Source organism: Panulirus ornatus, chromosome 73 (genome assembly GCF_036320965.1).
Source record: "Panulirus ornatus isolate Po-2019 chromosome 73, ASM3632096v1, whole genome shotgun sequence".
Classification (NCBI taxonomy): domain Eukaryota; kingdom Metazoa; phylum Arthropoda; class Malacostraca; order Decapoda; family Palinuridae; genus Panulirus; species Panulirus ornatus.
Window position 1 is genome coordinate 14,398,693 of NC_092296.1, and position 22,621 is coordinate 14,421,313.

Below are 22,621 nucleotides of genomic sequence, written 5' to 3' on the forward strand. Positions count from 1 at the left end.
GTGAAAAAAAGGGCAAATGAGAGTTGGGGTGAGAGACTATCAGTAAATTTTAGGGAGAATAAAAAGATGTTCTGGAAGGAGGTAAATAGGGTGCGTAAGACAAGGGAGCAAATGGGAACTTCAGTGAAGGGCGTAAATGGGGAGGTGATAACAAGTAGCGGTGATGTGAGAAGGAGATGGAATGAGTATTTTGAAGGTTTGTTGAATGTGTCTGATGACAGAGTGGCAGATATAGGGTGTTTTGGTCGAGGTGGTGTGCAAAGTGAGAGGGTTAGGGAAAATGATTTGGTAAACAGAGAAGAGGTAGTAAAAGCTTTGCGGAAGATGAAAGCCGGCAAGGCAGCAGGTTTGGATGGTATTGCAGTGGAATTTATTAAAAAAGGGGGTGACTGTATTGTTGACTGGTTGGTAAGGTTATTTAATGTATGTATGACTCATGGTGAGGTGCCTGAGGATTGGCGGAATGCGTGCATAGTGCCATTGTACAAAGGCAAAGGGGATAAGAGTGAGTGCTCAAATTACAGAGGTATAAGTTTGTTGAGTATTCCTGGTAAATTATATGGGAGGGTATTGATTGAGAGGGTGAAGGCATGTACAGAGCATCAGATTGGGGAAGAGCAGTGCGGTTTCAGAAGTGGTAGAGGATGTGTGGATCAGGTGTTTGCTTTGAAGAATGTATGTGAGAAATACTTAGAAAAGCAAATGGATTTGTATGTAGCATTTATGGATCTGGAGAAGGCATATGATAGAGTTGATAGAGATGCTCTGTGGAAGGTATTAAGAATATATGGTGTGGGAGGCAAGTTGTTAGAAGCAGTGAAAAGTTTTTATCGAGGATGTAAGGCATGTGTACGTGTAGGAAGAGAGGAAAGTGATTGGTTCTCAGTGAATGTAGGTTTGCGGCAGGGGTGTGTGATGTCTCCATGGTTGTTTAATTTGTTTATGGATGGGGTTGTTAGGGAGGTAAATGCAAGAGTCCTGGAAAGAGGGGCAAGTATGAAGTCTGTTGGGGATGAGAGAGCTTGGGAAGTGAGTCAGTTGTTGTTCGCTGATGATACAGCGCTGGTGGCTGATTCATGTGAGAAACTGCAGAAGCTGGTGACTGAGTTTGGTAAAGTGTGTGGAAGAAGAAAGTTAAGAGTAAATGTGAATAAGAGCAAGGTTATTAGGTACAGTAGGGGTGAGGGTCAAGTCAATTGGGAGGTGAGTTTGAATGGAGAAAAACTGGAGGAAGTGAAGTGTTTTAGATATCTGGGAGTGGATCTGTCAGCGGATGGAACCATGGAAGCGGAAGTGGATCATAGGGTGGGGGAGGGGGCGAAAATTTTGGGAGCCTTGAAAAATGTGTGGAAGTCGAGAACATTATCTCGGAAAGCAAAAATGGGTATGTTTGAAGGAATAGTGGTTCCAACAATGTTGTATGGTTGCGAGGCGTGGGCTATGGATAGAGATGTGTGCAGGAGGATGGATGTGCTGGAAATGAGATGTTTGAGGACAATGTGTGGTGTGAGGTGGTTTGATCGAGTAAGTAACGTAAGGGTAAGAGAGATGTGTGGAAATAAAAAGAGCGTGGTTGAGAGAGCAGAAGAGGGTGTTTTGAAATGGTTTGGGCACATGGAGAGAATGAGTGAGGAAAGATTGACCAAGAGGATATATGTGTCGGAGGTGGAGGGAACGAGGAGAAGAGGGAGACCAAATTGGAGGTGGAAAGATGGAGTGAAAAAGATTTTGTGTGATCGGGGCCTGAACATGCAGGAGGGTGAAAGGAGGGCAAGGAATAGAGTGAATTGGAGCGATGTGGTATACAGGGGTTGACGTGCTGTCAGTGGATTGAATCAAGGCATGTGAAGCGTCTGGGGTAAACCATGGAAAGCTGTGTAGGTATGTATATTTGCGTGTGTGGACGTATGTACATGTGTATGGGGGGGGGGTTGGGCCATTTCTTTCGTCTGTTTCCTTGCGCTACCTCGCAAACGCGGGAGACAGCGACAAAGTATAAAAAAAAAAAAAAAAATATATATAAGTGATTGGTTCTCAGTGAATGTAGGTTTGCGGCAGGGGTGTGTGATGTCTCCATGGTTGTTTAATTTGTTTATGGATGGGGTTGTTAGGGAGGTAAATGCAAGAGTTTTGGAAAGAGGGGCAAGTATGAAGTCTGTTGGGGATGAGAGAGCTTGGGAAGTGAGTCAGTTGTTGTTCGCTGATGATACAGCGCTGGTGGCTGATTCATGTGAGAAACTGCAGAAGCTGGTGACTGAGTTTGGAAAAGTGTGTGGAAGAAGAAAGTTAAGAGTAAATGTGAATAAGAGCAAGGTTATTAGATACAGTAGGGCTGAGGGTCAAGTCAATTGGGAGGTGAGTTTGAATGGAGAAAAACTGGAGGAAGTGAAGTGTTTTAGATATCTGGGAGTGGATCTGGCAGCGGATGGAACCATGGAAGCGGAAGTGGATCATAGGGTGGGGGAGGGGGCGAAAATCCTGGGGGCCTTGAAGAATGTGTGGAAGTCGAGAACATTATCTCGGAAAGCAAAAATGGGTATGTTTGAAGGAATAGTGGTTCCAACAATGTTGTATGGTTGCGAGGCGTGGGCTATGGATAGAGTTGTGCGCAGGAGGATGGATGTGCTGGAAATGAGATGTTTGAGGACAATGTGTGGTGTGAGGTGGTTTGATCGAGTGAGTAACGTAAGGGTAAGAGAGATGTGTGGAAATAAAAAGAGCTGTCTCCCGCGTTTGCGAGGTAGCGCAAGGAAACAGACGAAAGAAATGGCCCAACCCTCCCCCATACACATGTATATACATACGTCCACACACGCAAATATACATACCTACACAGCTTTCCATGGTTTACCCCAGACGCTTCACATGCCTTGCTTCAATCCACTGACAGCACGTCAACCCCGGTATACCACATCACTCCAATTCACTCTATTCCTTGCCCTCCTTTCACCCTCCTGCATGTTCAGGCCCCGATCACACAAAATCTTTTTCACTACATCTTTCCACCTCCAATTTGGTCTCCCTCTTCTCCTTGTTCCCTCCACCTCTGACACATATATCCTCTTGGTCAATCTTTCCTCACTCATCCTCTCCATGTGCCCAAACCACTTCAAAACACCCTCTTCTGCTCTCTCAACCACGCTCTTTTTATTTCCACACATCTCTCTTACCCTTACGTTACTCACTCGATCAAACCACCTCACACCACACATTGTCCTCAAACATCTCATTTCCAGCACATCCATCCTCCTGCGCACAACTCTATCCATAGCCCACGCCTCGCAACCATACAACATTATTGGAACCACTATTCCTTCAAACATACCCATTTTTGCTTTCCGAGATAATGTTCTCGACTTCCACACATTCTTCAAGGCCCCCAGGATTTTCGCCCCCTCCCCCACCCTATGATCCACTTCCGCTTCCATGGTTCCATCCGCTGCCAGATCCACTCCCAGATATCTAAAACACTTCACTTCCTCCAGTTTCTCTCCATTCAAACTCACCTCCCAATTGACTTGACCCTCAACCCTACTGTACCTAATAACCTTGCTCTTATTCACATTTACTCTTAACTTTCTTCTTCCACACACTTTTCCAAACTCAGTCACCAGCTTCTGCAGTTTCTCACATGAATCAGCCACCAGCGCTGTATCATCAGCGAACAACAACTGACTCACTTCCCAAGCTCTCTCATCCCCAACAGACTTCATACTTGCCCCTCTTTCCAAAACTCTTGCATTTACCTCCCTAACAACCCCATCCATAAACAAATTAAACAACCATGGAGACATCACACACCCCTGCCGCAAACCTACATTCACTGAGAACCAATCACTTTCCTCTCTTCCTACACGTACACATGCCTTACATCCTCAATAAAAACTTTTCACTGCTTCTAACAACTTGCCTCCCACACCATATATTCTTAATACCTTCCACAGAGCATCTCTATCAACTCTATCATATGCCTTCTCCAGATCCATAAATGCTACATACAAATCCATTTGCTTTTCTAAGTATTTCTCACATACATTCTTCAAAGCAAACACCTGATCCACACATCCTCTACCACTTCTGAAAACCACACTGCTCTTCCCCAATCTGATGCTCTGTACATGCCTTCACCCTCTCAATCAATACCCTCCCATACAATTTGCCAGGAATACTCAACAAACTTATACCTCTGTAATTTGAGCACTCACTCTTATCCCCTTTGCCTTTGTACAGTGGCACTATGCACGCATTCCGCCAATCCTCAGGCACCTCACCATGAGTCATACATACATTAAATAACCTTACCAACCAGTCAACAATACAGTCACCCCCTTTTTTAATAAATTCCACTGCAATACCATCCAAACCTGCTGCCTTGCCGGCTTTCATCTTCCGCAAAGCTTTTACTACCTCTTCTCTGTTTACCAAATCATTTTCCCTAACCCTTGCACTTTGCACACCACCTCGACCAAAACACCCTATATCTGCCACTCTATCATCAAACACATTCAAAAAACCTTCAAAATACCCACTCCATCTCCTTCTCACATCACCACTACTTGTTATCACCTCCCCATTTGCACCCTTCACTGAAGTTCCCATTTGCTCCCTTGTCTTACGCACTTTATTTACCTCCTTCCAGAACATCTTTTTATTCTCCCTAAAATGTAATGATACTCTCTCACCCCAACTCTCATTTGCCCTTTTTTTCACCTCTTGCACCTTTCTCTTGACCTCCTGTCTCTTTCTTTTATACGTCTCCCACTCAATTTCATTTTTTCCCTTCAAAAATCGCCCAAATGCCTCTCTCTTCTCTTTCACTAATACTCTTACTTCTTCATCCCACCACTCACTACCCTTTCTAATCAACCCACCTCCCACTCTTCTCATGCCACAAGCATCTTTTGCGCAATCCATCACTGATTCCCTAAATACATCCCATTCCTCCCCCACTCCCCGTTACTTCCATTGTTCTCACCTTTTTCCATTCTGTACTCAGTCTCTATACCTCTGTAATTTGAGCGCTCACCTTTGTCCCCTTTGCCTTTGTACAATGGCACTATGCAACATTCTGCCAATTCTCAGACACCTCACCATGAATCATACATACATTAGATAACCTTACCAACCAGTCAACAATACAGTCACCCCCTTTTTTAATAAATTCCATTGCATTACCATCTAAACCCACTGCCTTGCCGGCTTTCATCTTCCGCAAAGCTTTTATATATATATATATATATATTTTTTTTTCATGCTATTCGCCATTTCCCGCTTTAGCGAGGTAGCATTAAGAACAGAGGACTGAGCCTTTGAGGGAATATCGTCACTTGGCCCCCTTCTCTGTTCCTTCTTTTGGAAAATTAAAAACGAGAGGGGAGGATTTCCAGCCACCCGCTCCCTTCCCTTTTAGTCGCCTTCTACGACACGCAGGGAATACGTGAGAAGTATTCTTTCTCCCCTATCCCCAGGGATATATATATATACATATACATATATATATATGGCTATGGCCATGGATAGAGTTGTGTGCAGGAGGGTGGATGTGCTGGAAATCAGATGTTTGAGGACAATATGTGGTGTGAGGTGGTTTGATCGAGTAAGTAATGTAAGGGTAAGAGAGATGTGTGGAAATAAAAAGAGCATGGTTGAGAGAGCAGAAGAGGGTGTTTTGAAATGGTTTGGGCACATGGAGAGAATGAGTGAGGAAAGATTGACCAAGAGGATGTATGTGTCGGAGGTGGAGGGAACGAGGAGAAGTGGGAGACCAAATTGGAGGTGGAAAGATGGAGTGAAAAAGATTTTGAGTGATCGGGGCCTGAACATTCAGGAGGGTGAAAGGCGGGCAAGGAATAGAGTGAATTGGATTGATGTGGTATACCGTGGTTGACGTGCTGTCAATGGATTGAATCAGGACATGTGAAGCGTCTGGGGTAAACCATGGAAAGTTCTGTGGGGCCTGGATGTGGAAAGGGAGCTGAGGTTTCGGGCATTATTGCATGATAGTTAGAGACTGAGTGTGAACGAATGGGGCCTTTGTTGTCTTTTCCTAGTGCTACCTCGCACACATGAGGGGGGAGAGGGATATTATTCCATGTGTGGCGAGGTGGCGTTGGGAATGAATAAAGGCAGACAGTGTGAATTGTGTGCATGTGTATATATATGGATGTGTCTGTGTGTGTATATATATGTATACATTGTGATGTATGGGTATGTATATTTGCATGTGTGGACGTGTATGTATATACATGTGTATGGGGGTGGGTTGAGCCATTTCTTTCGTCTGTTTCCTTGCGTTACCTCGCAAACGCTGGAGACAGCGACAAAGCAAAAAAGCAAACATCATATATATATATATATATATATATATATATATCTGGGAGTGGATCTGGCAGCGGATGGAACCATGGAAGCGGAAGTGGATCATAGGGTGGGGGAGGGGGCGAAAATTCTGGGAGCCTTGAAGAATGTGTGGAAGTCGAGAACATTATCTCGGAAAGCAAAAATGGGTATGTTTGAAGGAATAGTGGTTCCAACAATGTTGTATGGTTGCGAGGCGTGGGCTATGGATAGAGTTGTGCGCAGGAGGATAGATGTGCTGGAAATGAGATGTTTGAGGACAATGTGTGGTGTGAGGTGGTTTGATCGAGTGAGTAACGTAAGGGTAAGAGAGATGTGTGTAAATAAAAAGAGCATGGTTGAGAGAGCAGAAGAGGGTGTTTTGAAATGGTTCGGGCACATGGAGAGAATGAGTGAGGAAAGATTGACCAAGAGAATATATGTGTCGGAGGTGGAGGGAACGAGGAGAAGAGGGAGACCAAATTGGAGGTGGAAAGATGGAGTGAAAAAGATTTTGTGTGATCGGGGCCTGAACATGCAGGAGGGTGAAAGGAGGGCAAGGAATAGAGTGAATTGGAGCGATGTGGTATACCGGGGTTGACGTGCTGTCAGTGGATTGAATCAAGGCATGTGAAGCGTCTGGGGTAAACCATGGAAAGCTGTGTAGGTATGTGTATTTGCGTGTGTGGACGTATGTATATACATGTGTATGGGGGGGGGTTGGGCCATTTCTTTCGTCTGTTTCCTTGCGCTACCTCGCAAACGCGGGAGACAGCGACAAAGCAAAAAAGAAAAAAAAAATATATATATATATCCCTGGGGATAGGGGAGAAAGAATTCTTCCCACGCATTCCTCACGTGTAGTAAAAGACGACTAAAGGGGATGGGAGTGGGGGGCTGGAAACCCTCTCCTTGTATTTTAACTTTCTAAAAGGGGAAACAGAAGGAGTCATGCGGGGAGTGCTCATACTCCTCGAAGGCTCAGATTGGGGTGTCTAATTGTGTGTGGATGTAACCAAGATGAGAATAAGGGAGAGATAGGTAGTATGTTTGAGGAAAGGAACCTGGATGTTTTGGCTCTGAGTGAAACGAAGCTCAAGAGTAAAGGGGAAGAGCGGTTCAGGAATGTGTTGTGAGTAAAATCAGGGGTTAGTGAGAGGACAAGAGCAAGGGAATGAGTAGCACTTCTCCTGGAACAGGTGTGGGAGTATGTGACACAGTGTAAGAAAGTAAACTCTAGATTGATATGGGGAAAACTGAAAGTGGATGGAGAGAGATGGGTGATTATTGGTGCATATGCACCTGGGCATGAGAAGAAAGATCATGAGAGGCAAGTGTTTTGGGAGCAGCTGAGTGAGTGTGTTAGTAGTTTTGATGTACGAGACTGGGTTATATAAAATCAGGGGTTAGTGAGAGGACAAGAGCAAGGGAATGAGTAGCACTTTTCCTGGAACAGGTGTGGGAGTATGTGACATAGTGTAAGAAAGTAAACTCTAGATTGATATGGGTAAAACTGAAAGTGGATGGAGAGAGATGGGTGATTATTGGTGCATATGCACCTGGGCATGAGAAGAAAGATCATGAGAGGCAAGTGTTTTGGGAGCAGCTGAGTGAGTGTGTTAGTAGTTTTGATGCACGAGACTGGGTTATAGTAATGGGTGATTTGAATGGAAAGATGAGTATTGTGGCAGTTGAGGGAATAATTGGTATACATGGGGTGTTCATTGTTGTAAATGGAAATGGTGAAGATCTTGTAGATTTATGTGCTGAAAAAGGACTGGTGATTGGGAATACCTGGTTTAAAAAGAGTTATACATAAGTATACTTATGTAAGTAGGAGAGATGGCCAGAGAGCGTTATTGGATTATGTATTAATTGATAGGTGCGCGAAAGAGAGACTTTTGGATGTTAAAGTGCTGAGAGGTGCAACTGTAGGGATGTCTGATCATTATCTTGTGGAGGCGAAGGTAAAGATTTGTAGAGGTTTTCAGAAAAGAAGAGAGAATGTTGGGGTGAAGAGAGTGGTGAGTGTAAGTGAGTTTGGGAAGGAGACTTGTGTGAGGAAGTACCAGGAGAGACTAAGTACAGAATGGAAAAAGGTGAAAACAAAGGAGGGAAGGGGAGTGGTGGAGGAATGGGATGTATTTAGGGAAGCAGTGATGGCTTGTGCAAAAGATGCTTGTGGCATGAGAAGCGTGGGAGGTGGGCAGATTAGAAAGGGTAGTGAGTGGTGGGATGAAGAAGTAAGATTATTAGTGAACGAGAAGAGAGAGGCATTTGGACGATTTTTGCAGGGAAATAATGCAAATGAGTGGGAGGTGTATAAAAGAAAGAGGCAGGAGGTCAAGAGAAAGGTGCAAGAGGTGAAAAAGAGAGCAAATGAGAGTTGGGGTGAGAGAGTATCATTAAATTTTAGGGAGAATAAAAAGAGGTTTTGGAGGGTGGTAAATAGAGTGCGTCAGACAAGGGAACAAATGGGAACTTCAGTGAAGGGGGCTAATGAGGAGGTGATAACAAGTAGTGGTGATTTGAGGAGATGGAGTGAGTATTTTTAAGGTTTGTTGAATGTGTTTGATGATAGATTGGGAGACATAGTGTGTTTTGGTCGAGGTGGTGTGCAAAGTGAGAGGGTTAGGGAAAATGATTTGGTAAACAGAGAAGAGGTAGTAAAAGCTTTGCGGAAGATGAAAACTAGTAAGGCGACGGGTTTGGATGGTATTGCAGTGGAATTTATTAAAAAAGGGGGGTGACTGTATTGTTGACTGGTTGGTAAGATTATTTAATGTATGTATGACTCATGGTGAGGTGCCTGAGGATTGGCGGAATGCTTGCATAGTTCCATTGTACAAAGGCAAAGGGGATAAAAGTGAATGCTCAAATTACAGAGGTATAAGTTTGTTGAGTATTCCTGGGAAATTATATGGGAGGGTATTGATTGAGAGGGTGAAGGCATGTACAGAGCATCATATCGGGGAAGAGCAGTGTGGTTTCAGAAGTGGTAGAGGATGTGTGGATCAGGTGTTTGCTTTGAAGAATGTATGTGAGAAATACTTAGAAAAGCAAATGGATTTGTATGTAGCATTTATGGATCTGGAGAAGGCATATGATAGAGTTGATAGAGATGCTCTGTGGAAGGTATTAAGAATATATGGTGTGGGAGGCAAGTTGTTAGAAGCAGTGAAAAGTTTTTATCGAGGATGTAAGGCATCTGTATGTGTAGGAAGAGAGGGAGGTTATTGGTTCTCAGTGAATGTAGGTTTGCGGCAGGGTGTGTGATGTCTCCATGGTTGTTTAATTTGTATATGGATGGGGTTGTTAGGAAGGTGAATGCAAGAGTTTTGGAAAGAGGGGAAAGTATGCAGTCTGTTGTGGATGAGAGAGCTTGGGAAGCGAGTCAGTTGTTGTTCGCTGATGATACAGCACTGTTGGCTGATTCTTGTGAGAAACTGCAGAAGCTGGTGACTGAGTTTGGTAAGTGTGTGAAAAAAGAAAGCTGAGAGTAAATGTGAATAAGAGCAAGGTTATTTGGTACAGTAGGGTTGAGGGACAAGTCAATTGGGAGGTAAGTTTGAATGGAGAAAAACTGGAGGAAGTGAAGTGTTTTAGATATCTGGGAGTGGATCTGGCAGCGGATGGAACCATGGAAGCGGAAGTGAATCATAGGGTGGGGGAGGGGGCGAAAATTCTGGGAGCATTGTAGAATGTGTGGAAGTCTAGAACATAATTTCGGAAAGCAAAAATGGGTATGTTTGAAGGAATAGTGGTTCCAACAATGTTAAATGGTTGCGAGGCGTGGGCTATAGATAGAGTTGTTCAGAGGAGGGTGGATATGCTGGAAATGAGACGTTTGAGGACAATATGTGGTGTGAGGTGGTTTGATCGAGTAAGTAATAATAGGGTAAGAGAGATGTGTGGTAATAAAAAGAGGGTGGTTGAGAGAGCAGAAGAGTGTGTTTTGAAATGGTTTGGTCACATGGAGAGAATTAGTGAGGAAAGATTGACCAAGAGGATATATGTGTCAGAGGTGGAGGGAACGAGAAGTGGGAGACCAAATTGGACGTGGAAAGATGGAGTGAAAAAGATTTTGAGTGATCGGGGCCTGAAGATGCAGGAGGGTGAAAGGCATGCAAGGAATAGAGTGAATTGGAATGATATGGTATACCGGGGTCGACGTGCTGTTAATGGATTGAACCAGGGCATGTGAAGTGTCTGGGGTAAACCATGGTAAGTTCTGTGGGGCCTGAATGTGGAAAGGGAGCTGTGGTTTCGGTGCATTATTACATGACAGCTAGAGACTGAGTGTGAACAAATGGGGCCTTTTTTGTCTTTTCCTAGCGCTATCTCGTGCACATAAGGGGGGAGGGAGTTGTTATTTCATGTGTGGTGGGGTGGCAATGAGAATGAATAGAGGCACAGTATGAATTATGTACATGTGTATATATGTATATGTCTGTGTGTGTATATATATGTATACGTTGAGATGTATAGGTATATATATTTTCTTGTGTGGATTTGTATGTATATACATGTGTATGTGGGTGGGTTGGGCCATTCTTTTGTCTGTTTCCTTCCGCTACCTCTCTAGCGCAGGAGACAGCGACAACGCAAAAAAAAAATATATATATATATTTCTTTTTCTTTCATACTATTCGCCTTTTTCCCGCATTAGCGAGGTAGCGTTAAGAACAGAGGACTGGGCCTTTGAGGGAATATACGTTTGCATTTTCTCTTGACCTCAAATACCTCGTGTTAAATTCTTTCTTACCTTAAGTTACATTTGTACATCATTGTTTTCCTTTTTAAGAAATAAGTATCATCCTAACACATGGATTCAGTTTAATGTGGAGCTCACATACATTTTTGCATAATATTAGATTAACCAAAATTTATTTTTATTCAACTCGTTAGTTGTCTACCTTTGCATGCATGGCATTTTCACTGACCTCATTGTGCAATTATCACTTTCAGGAATGGCTGCCTTTAAGACCTGTCTGCAAACCAGAGCACCATCAAGTTCAAGAAAATTATTTTAAGTGATTGTGATGGAAGAAATCTTGAAAGAAACTCAACCGTGTTATATATTAGGGAGAAATTTCATAAAAGTAAATGACATTAATAGATAGAAATATGATAGTGGACAAATTATTCGTTGAATGAAAATAAGAATATATTGAATCTTTAAATCACAGAGGAGTGTAGCCCTATCACAGGGGGCAAGGCTGACCAAAATGGTGGCAAGTGATATAGAAAACGGGCAACCATGCTTACCACCCAACCCACCTCCACGTCCACGTGTTTGTCACCACCACCATCATCATCATGACTGTGAAGATGATATGACTCCAAAGCAAAAGGCAGACTTTGCAGTGATAAAATTTGTGGCTGGGCTAGTACTAACCGTAATGAGAAAGTTTTGGTTTACATCTGGAACAGTGATTTTTGGAATATTTGTTCTGTTCTGGCTGTACGGGGGCTTGCTGGCTCTACTCCTCCTACTGTTTGCCTTTTCAGGTAGGAAAATAATGATTAAGTTCGTAGTAACAAAGTTTGTAGTAACATTAACTGAAATCTCGTCATATTTTTGAGTTTGTGGTAACATTGTTTAATAACATTGTTTAACTGAAATCTTTTCATGTTTTTGTTACTTGCTTTGCTTTTTCTTGCATAGTAAAATTCAAAGAAACTTACACAGTCTTTATTCTGGCTTATGTTACATTAGGTCAGGTTTTTCATTTAACCCCCCATTTTCATTATGCTTCAGAGTGCTTTCACTTTTAAAATCAATTGAACAAAAAAAAATCAACCTGATGTGATATGGTATAACACTTTGACTCTGAACATGAAGATGTTACCAGACTCTGCCAGTGTGTGGTAATCCTGTTAGTAAAAAGTCACTATTGGTAATGTGTATCAACTTTGATGGATGAAAAGGAGTACAGTTTCATCAAGGTAATTCCAACTCCAGAATAGTCCATTGTTTCCAGCTTTGGAATTACGAGCCACATAAAAGGGGTCCAGGGATTGTTTATTTAATTAGAACTTGACCATGAAAGATTCTTTGAATTTTATTATTACTTTTTATTTTTAACCTATGAATTGGGAATTACAGCAGCAATTAGCAAGTTTGCTATAGAGATTTCTGTCATAGATTATGTTAATTTTAATTATTTTCTCAGGTAGATTTATTGCTTAAGCAGTTTCATTAAGTATGCTATCTCCCTTTAATTGCTTAGTTCACTCCTTGTATTATGTAATGGTAACCATGCTCAACTGGTATACCTTCTTCAGTACATTCTTCTGATGATATTTTTAAGAACATTGGACAAAATTATAGGTATGGTCGAATGAACCAAGAGGCTACATGTTGTTCTTCCATCCCTTATATATCAGAATTTTAGAGAAATGCATTAGGTAGCTTCATACATATAGTAGACCCTCAATTTGAAGGACTAGTAGGGGAAGGGGTGTGTCTTGAATTGAATGTAACCTATTTCTGTGCCACATTCAAGTTCATGCACTTTCTTTTAACTCCTGTATCACTTGATGACATTTTGAATTGTAAGGATTGCAAAATTATTTCATTGATAAAGCCACAATTCTGAAATAATAGGTGAAGAGTATTTTGCCGTGACCATAGCGGTAGTAGTACAGTAGTTTTTGTTCAGTATCTGAAGGTCCATTAAATCCGAAATTCATCATATCAGGGTCAGTTAAATCGGGCGTTTACTGTAGTCTTTTTTATGTTAGCTGAGACAGCATGGGCGACTCAATGCCCTAATCAAAGCCTTCTATTGATATATTATTTTCTGATAACATCAGGGAAAATTGAACATGATAAGTTCCAAGTGCACTTTCATGTAATGATCACATCATCAGGGGAGATACAAGAATGAGATACACTTGTTTACCTGTGGTATCTTGGCTATATCTCTTCCCTGTATATGAACTAACTGTTCTGTGTCTTCTATGTCACTCTTGCATCTCTCCTGACAATATGATCATTTTACAAAAGTGTACTTGTGAACTTTTTGTGTTTCATTTTTATTGTGGTTATCAACATATACTAGATAACATGCACCACTGTGAGATCTTGCAAGTTGGTTGGGATGTAAGTTTGAATGGAGAAAAATTGGAGAAAGTGAAGTGTTTTAGATATCTGGGAGAGGACTTGGCAGTGAATGGAACCATGGAAGTGGAAGTGACTCACAGGGTGGGGGACGTGGTGAAGGTTCTGGGAGCGATGAAGAATGTGTGGAAGGAGAGAACGTTATCTCGGAGAGCAAAAATTGGTATGTTTGAAGGAATAGTAGTTCCAACAATGTCGTATGGTTGTGAGGCATGGGCTATAGATGTGGTTGTATGGAGGAGGGTAGATGTGTTGGAAATGAAATATTTGAGGACAATATGTGGTGTGAGGTGGTTCGATCAAGTAAGTAATGAAAGGGTAAGAGAGATGTTTGGAAATAGAGTGTGGTTATTAGAATGTAGTGGAGGTATTTTCATGGATTTTATAATTTTCAAGAAGTGTAGATGAAGTTTTGTACTATGGTATTCAAGAAAATATGTTTTTTGCTACACATGTAAAAGAAGGAGGTCTTCATTTTTTTTTTTGATAAGTGCTTTGTCTACAGGAGTAGTGTACCAGATCAGCGATCTGCTTGTATACTGGCCCAACTTTCCTCCGGATTCACGTGTGTTGGTGCAGCCTCCCTCATCCATTGGCCTTCCATCAGAGAACCTGTTTTTATATGCACGTGATGGGACCAAACTTCATGCTGTTTTTGTGAAGCAGGATGCTATGGCTGTGAAATGTGCGCCAACGTTTGTGTATTTTCATGGCAATGCTGGCAATTTAGGCCATAGGTAATGTACATGCTTTATTTTGGTTTCTTTGAAAATTATCACTCTGTTTTGTAATAGGAAAATTAATATCAGTTTACATTTCATGTCAAATGGCTCAGTACTTTAACGTACTAGTTGAGTTCTGAGGATGCCCCTTCTCAGTTCAAAAATAGCCAGGGATGCTGCAATGTTTTGTCTGGTAGATATGCATGTGAAACATATTTATTATGATTAACCTTATGGATATTTACAAGCCCACTGTAATGTAGTAGAGTATTATATAATGTACTATGTAGATTAGGGTGCTATGCATAATGCTATTTTGTCAAACATCCTGAGAGAATGTTACTGTGCTCTGCTTTTTTTATGGTGACCAACATGGCACAACATGCCCCAATCATTGCCATCTTGGTTGAAATGAAAAAGAGTAAGAGATACCTCCCTGGGAAATGTTGATAGTGGAGATCAGATAAAGTGGAAATATAGTGAGTGATTCTTTGATTATACTAATATAGAGAACTGTTTTGTGATAACTATGAATGGAGGAGATCCTGCATGAAGTACATTGATGTAGATATGGGAATTACGGTAGTGCAAGTATGTTAAGTATGCTTGGTAAGTTGTATGAGAGTATGGTGGCATACAAAAAGCATGTGATTGGGAGGAGCTCTGTAGCTTCATAAGTGGAGGGTTTGCTTACCCATGTGTTTAACGAATTTGTGAGAGAAATACTTGGATATACCATTTCTTGAAGGGTTCTGGAGCAACTTTTGATTAATCATATATACACATTATTGTACTTTTTTCATACACGAAGAATTGACCTTATTTGCTCACATTCACATTTTAACTGTCACGTATAATGAAGAGTATAAAAAGATTTGTTTATATGGTGAAGAGATGCAAACAAGATGACTTGGGCATGTTAAGAAAAGTGATGTATGTGATCAGATGTATCTAGTTAAGGGAAGCAGATGTAGTTTGAAGGTAAACAAATGACAGGAGTGGGCAAATTGTAATATGGAGATACAAGAAATGTAACTGTGGTTGAACATAGTTTAGATTGTGGCATTGGTAGTTATTAAAAAAGAATTTGCATCTACAGATTGTTGTAGATGTGAGTAAAACTAGAATTTACTATGGTTTGATCAAATATACTGAATGGTTTTACCCAAAGATATTGATGCTTCTGTCTCTAGCTAGAAAAATGAAATTGCTTGTGTCATGCTTATCCTCTGTAAAGGCAAAAAATTTTTATTGATGCTGAATTCTTCCAGAACTTTGAAAAATTAGCATTTATTCTTTAATTGTTTTGGGATGTAATAGAAAAAACTGCATATACTCAGAAAGTGATTAATTCAACTTTTTTGAGCAGGTTAAGCAATGTTTATGGGATGTACCGATGGCTGGGAATTAATCTGCTGCTGTTGGAATACCGTGGCTATGGACTGAGTGAAGGCACACCCTCTGAAGAAGGACTTTATCTTGATGCTCAAGCTGCCATATCCTACCTCAAGACAAGATCAGATATTGACCAAAATAAAATCATTGTGTTTGGTAGATCACTAGGTAAGCATTTTTTTTTTTATAAAACATTTGTAAACTTCATGCTTACATACTGCTATGTTACACCCTAAGAAGTAATGCAGTTTTGCATTCTTGCATTTTACCCTTGATATTCCCTTTTATGAAAGGTGTGGGTGACATGAAGTTGGTTTCTCATTTGTAGGCAGACTTATATTTTATAATTTTTTATTTTATAATTCTTATACTTTTTAGTGTAGAATTAAGCTACTAGCCATAAAGAATTTCATTTTGTATCATATATGCAATCTGACAACAAAGACATCTTATCTTATCTCTGAGGACCAGTATTCTTTTTGATGGGGTAAGCAGTAAGAATATAATTTTTTCCTCTTTGTGAATAAGTCAAGTAATTTTGATGTTAGAAGCCGAGAAATGGGAAGCTGGGTGGCATACATTAGAGTGATAAGAGTTGTGTTGAAGTTGATGTGAAGTTGTTTGGAAAGTGTGAATATCTAGTTTCTGTATTCATTAGCATAATACACTTAAAAAAATGTAATAAAAGGCTTGATTTAGAAATGAAATATCCGTACGAATTTAACATTACTGATTTATGGATAGTCCTTCCTTTTGAAGTTCTGTGGAAACATGCAAAAGTGGTCAGGTGCCTGATGATTGGAAAATGGTAGGAATTGCTCTTCTGTATTAGAGGAGAGAGAAATGAAATTGAGTGCAAAAATTTTGAAGGAATAAGTCTCTCAAACATAATTAGCAGGGGTGGTCAGGTTGGCTATGGATTGCTGTGAAGAACAAGGTGGGTTTAGGAAGGGAAGAATGTGAGTAGATGAGTTTTTGTGCTTAGACAAGTGATGGAGAATGTTTTAGAAGAGAAGGTGTTTGCAATATTTATGGATTTAGAAAATGAATTTTTCCACACTGATCACCATTTCCCACATTAGGAAGGTAGTGCCAGGAACAGATGAAGAAAGGCCACATCCACTCACATCCATTCTCTGGCAGTCATGTGTAATGCACTGAAACCATATCTCCCTATAGACAACCAGGCCCCACAAACCTTTCCATGGTTTATCTTGAGCGCTCCACATGCCCTGGTTCAGGCCATTGACAGCACATTGGCCCCACTATACCAAATGGTCCCAATTTATTTTATTCCTTGTGCACCTTTCACCCTCTTCCATGATCAGTCCCCTGTTGCTCAGAATCTTTTTCGCTCCATCGTTCCTTCTCCAGTTTGATTTCCATGTTCTCCCCATGATTAAATGAATCAAAGGGCACTATGACAAGTTTTGTCTCCATGTTATGTGCTCGGTTTGAATGCTGCTAAGGGATTATGATGGAGGTAGTTTCGTCCTCAAAGTGGCTTGAGATACTGTCTGAGTGTGTCCTGGATGTTTGATGTTACAGTAGCTATTTAATGTTTTCATGTTGGAACATTGTTTTAGACTAGAATGAGGTAGAGTGAGTGTACAATAGTGCAATACTTAACGTTGTGAAAACAGGCTCCTGCTGTTGTTATAAGCAGTATGCATGTACAATAAGCTAAATGAGATGAAAAGATGGATAGAAAGGTGGACCTGTTTGATGACATACTGGGCATGGGAGGATGCTGAAAGTGACTGTGAATGAAAGTAAGGCAGTGGTTTTTGAAAAGGTAGGGAGGTCAGATTTTAAAATTGATTTTGATATGAGTATGTGCGGTAAAGAACTGGAAGTTGTGGATTAGAATATTTAAGAGTGAAGTTCGATAAAGATAGTGGTGGAAAAGCTGCATATGAAACTCGGGGTGCACTGAAAGCTTTAGTGTATGGAAAAGCATAGAGTTACATGAAGCTTGCATGAAGGAGTACTCATCTCAGTGGAGATGTGTGGCCATGAACACCAAGTGTAAATAGATCAGGATAGATAAGAAATAGAAAGATGAGAAAACTATATGATATGAAGAAGTCAATTGCAGACAAATGAAACTTTAAGAGGAATAGGATTGCAAAGAGCAACAGGCCACTGGGTCCTTTTGATAATGTTTATGTTTGTGAAAGATAATAGAAACAAAGAGATTAGTGTGGCAAGCAAAGAAAAACAGATATATAACTAAAGAAGTGATGTCCTTAAACTCCATACATAACTATGGAAGTGTAAATGGTATCAGTCTTGGACTTACAGGGAAGTGATTATCAAATCTGCTTTTAAAAGTATGGGTGGTATTGCTTTCATCTACTCTTACTGATAAATTGTTCTATGTTTACAGTCCAGAAGAAAAAGGACTTTGCTGCGTTCAAAGTAAAACATCCTGTGCCCTCAAGTTTATATCCACTGTGAGTGAAATCTCAGAAATTTTAGCTTTAAAAAGCTGTTTAGATTAAGATTTTCAAACCTATCTTGATTCTGAATACATGTATGAAATCATCTCTTAAACCTTCAATATTTCTCAGTCATTGAATTACCTTCGTACTTTGCAAGTGCTGTCTTCATCATTTTAAGTAGGATGTCGAAAAGTGACCTCAGTCTTCAAGACTTCATTTTCCCTAACCCTCTCACTTTGCACACCACCTCGACCAAGACACCCTATATCTGCCACTCTATCATCAAACACATTCAACAAACCTTCAAAATACTCACTCCATCTCCTCTCACATCACCACTACTTGTTATCACCTCCCCATTAGCGCCCTTCACTGAAGTTCCCATTTGCTCTCTTGTCTTACGCACTTTATTTACCTCCTTCCAGAACATCTTTTTATTCTCCCTAAAATTTAATGATACTCTCTCACCCCAACTCTCATTTGCCCTCATTTTCACCTCTTGCACCTTTCTCTTCACCTCCTGTCTCTTATACATCTCCCACTCAATTGCATTTTTTCCCTGCAAAAATCGTCCAAATGCCTCTCTCTTCTCTTTCACTAATAATCTTACTTCTTCATCCCACCACTCACTACCCTTTCTAATCAACCCACCTCCCACGCTTCTCATGCCACAAGCATCTTTTGCGCAATCCATCACTGATTCCCTAAATACATCCCATTCCTCCCCCAGTCCCCTTACTTCCATTGTTCTCACCTTTTTCCATTCTGTACTCAGTCTCTCCTGGTACTTCCTCACACAAGTCTCCTTCCCAAGCTCACTTACTCTCACCACCCTCTTCACCCCAGCATTCACTCTTCTTTTCTGAAAACCCATACAAATCTCCACCTTAGCCTCCACAAGATAATGATCAGACATCCCTACAGTTGCACCTCTCAGCACATTTACATCCAAAAGTCTCTCTTTCGCACGCCTGTCAATTACACGTAATCCAATAACACTCTCTGGCCATCTCTCCTACTTACATACGTATACTTATGTATATCTCGCTTTTTAAACCAGGTATTCCCAATCGCCAGTCCTTTTTCAGCACATAAATCTACAAGCTCTTCACCATTTCCATTTACAACACTGAACACCCCATGTATACCAATTATTCCCTCAACTGCCACATTACTCACCTTTGCATTCAAATCACCCATCACTATAACCCGGTCTCGTGCATCAAAACCACTAACACACTCATTCAGCTGCTCCCAAAACACTTGCCTCTCATGATCTTTCTTCTCATGCCCATATATATATATATATATATCTTTTTTCTTTCAAACTGTTCGCCATTTCCCGCATTAGCGAGGTAGCGTTAAGAACAGAGGACTGGGCCTTTGAGGGAATACCCTCACCTGGCCCAATTCTCTGTTCCTTCTTTTGGAAAATTAAAAAAAAAAAAAAAAAAAACGAGAGGGGAGGATTTCCAGCCCCCCGCTCCCTCCCCTTTTAGTCGCCTTTTACGACACGCAGGGAATACGTGGGAAGTATTCTTTGTCCCCTATCCCCAGGGAAAAACTGGGTAGATAAAGATTATATGATAGTGTAAGGACTAAGTTGTAAAGATTAACATTGAAATATATATTTAGTATATGAAGCACAAAAGAAAATGTAAATGATAAAATGTAATCAAAATGTAACAAGATAACAAGAAGCATTTATGGGTCTACAGAAATCATATCAGATTTTTGAAAAACATGCCTTTTAGAAGGCATGAACGAAGGAAAGGATACAGAGGAATGTGAGAGGGTGATGTGTTGCTCGTAGCTTGTGTCTGTGGGGTAAAAATATAAGTTTTGAGGTGTGATTTATTCCAGTGAACTATTCGTCATCCTGTGAACAAGTGGGACATTGCCATGGCTAAATGACTTGATGCATAATGTGAAGACAATTCTCTAAGAATGAGATGTGGAATTAGGAGAGTGAGTAGAGTAAGAAATGTGGGTACCAGATAGGGTGTGACACTGAAGAATGAAGTTGGTCATAAGAGCTAGGAAAATAAATAGAATGGACGCATGAAGGATGGCTAGAAGACAGCATATATATTAGCAAAATGAGAATAACAAATGGGAATGACCCAGAGTGAGGAACAAAAATAGTGGAAATATGAAAATGGTCGGTGTATATGCTTGATGGAGACAGCGACCTAGAAAAAGGAAGAAAGACAAAAGGAAATACAAGTATGGCAGGCGTGTATGTTTGGCTTTAGAGGAAATATGAGAATGGTAGGTGCATATCCTTGGTGGAGACAAAAACCTTTGAAAAATTTCTGAGGCTAAAATACCTACGAGTTTGTCCTTATTGCAAAGTCATTACAACAAATCCCAACGAAAAGTGGCATAACCATATCAAACAGTGATGACATTTTACAAGAAATATATATATAATTTACTTTACTTTTGATTAAAACCATATGCAGAACCAGCAGTTTAGTAAATTCCCCTGAATCTCTTGGCATTACTAGCAAGACTTGAAAGCCCAATTTATCTTGTGCTATCAAACAAAATCATCTGCATGGTTAGAAGCACTACTAAAAAGATCATATTGAAGATATCTGCATAAATCATTAGAAAATTACATTCATAATGAAATTCTTAAAATTTTCAAGTTCTACTACGAAATATATAAAAAAAAAAGACACATCTTCGACAGCCAATTTAGGCAATAAACAAACCATTTTTGTTCTAGAATATATATATATATATATATATATATATATATATATATTTTTTTTTTTTTTTTTTTGCTTTGTCGCTTTCTCCCGCATTTGCGAGGTAGTGCAAGGAAACAGACGAAAGAAATGGCCCAACCCACCCCCATTCACATGTATATACATACGTCCACACACGCAAATATACATACCTACACAGCTTTCCATGGCCCACCCCAGACGCCTCACATGCCCTGATTCAATCCACTGACAGCACATCAACCCCGGTATACCACATCGATCCAATTCACTCTATTCCTTGTCCTCCTTTCACCCTCCTGCATGTTCAGGCCCCGATCACACAAAATCGTTTTCACTCCATCTTTCCACCTCCAATTTGGTCTCCCACTTCTCCTCGTTCCCTCCACCTCCGACACATATATCCTCTTGGTCAATCTTTCCTCACTCATTCTCTCCATGTGCCCAAACCATTTCAAAACACCCTCTTCTGCTCTCTCAACCACGCTTTTTTTTATTTCCACACATCTCTCTTACCCTTACGTTACTTACTCGATCAAACCACATCACACCACACATTGTCCTCAAACATCTCATTTCCAGCACATCCATCCTCCTGCGCACAACTGTATCCATAGCCCACGCCTCGCAACCATACAGCATTGCTGGAACCACTATTCCTTCAAACATAGCCATTTTTGCTTTCCGAGATAATGTTCTCGACTTCCACACATTCTTCAAGGCTCCCAGGATTTTCGCCCCCTCCCCCACCCTATGATCCACTTCCGCTTCCATGGTTCCATCTGCTGCCAGATCCACTCCCAGATATCTAAAACACTTTACTTCCTCCAGTTTTTCTCCATTCAAACTTACCTCCCAATTGACTTGACCCTCAACCCTACTGTACCTAATAACCTTGCTCTTATTCACATTTACTCTTAATTTTCTTCTTTCACACACTTTACCACTCAGTCACCAGCTTCTGCAGTTTCTCACATGAATCAGCCACCAGCGCTGTATCATCAGCGAACAACAACTGACTCACTTCCCAAGCTCTCTCATCCCCAACAGACTTCATACATGCCCATCTTTCCAAAACTCTTGCATTCACCTCCCTAACAACACCATACTTAAACAAATTAAACAACCATGGAGACATCACACACCCCTGCCGCAAACCTACATTCACTAAGAACCAATCACTTTCCTCTCTTCCTACACATACAGATGCCTTACATCCTCGATAAAAACTTTTCACTGCTTCTAACAACTTTCCTCCCACACCATATATTCTTAATACCTTCCACAGAGCATCTCTATCAACTCTATCATAAGCCTTCTCCAGATCCATAAATGCTACATACAAATCCATTTGCTTTTCTAAGTATTTCTCACATACATTCTTCAAAGCAAACACCTGATCCACACATCCTCTACCACTTCTGAAACCACACTGCTCTTCCCCAATCTGATATATATATATATATATATATATATATATATATATATATATATATATATATATATATATTCTTTCTTTCTTTCAAACTGTTCGCCATTTCCCGCATTAGCGAGGTAGCGTTAAGAACAGAGGACTGGGCCTTTGAGGGAATACCCTCACCTGGCCCAATTCTCTGTTCCTTCTTTTGGAAAATTAAAAAAAAAAAACGAGAGGGGAGGATTTCCAGCCCCCTGCTCCCTCCCCTTTTAGTCGCCTTTTACGACACGCAGGGAATACGTGGGAAGTATTCTTTGTCCCCTATCCCCATATATATATATATATATATATATATATATATATATATATATATATATATATTTATTTATTTATTTTGCTTTGTCGCTGTCTCCCGCGTTTGTGAGGTAGCGCAAGGAAACAGACGA

The 22,621-nt window shown here is 40.6% G+C and overlaps 1 protein-coding gene across 2 annotated transcripts in view; it reads left to right on the forward strand.

The window, feature by feature from the left end:
- Bem46 (abhydrolase domain containing 13-like protein Bem46) overlaps nucleotides 1-22,621 on the forward strand; it is a 103,768-nt gene that overhangs the window by 15,679 nt on the left and 65,468 nt on the right. For both annotated transcript variants that reach the window (XM_071661100.1, XM_071661101.1), the window contains exons 2-4: nucleotides 11,305-11,847; nucleotides 13,968-14,199; nucleotides 15,554-15,747. In XM_071661100.1, the coding sequence (XP_071517201.1) occupies nucleotides 11,565-11,847; nucleotides 13,968-14,199; nucleotides 15,554-15,747 (709 nt within the window). In that variant the 5' untranslated portion in view covers nucleotides 11,305-11,564. The remainder of the gene's footprint in view (nucleotides 1-11,304; nucleotides 11,848-13,967; nucleotides 14,200-15,553; nucleotides 15,748-22,621) is intronic.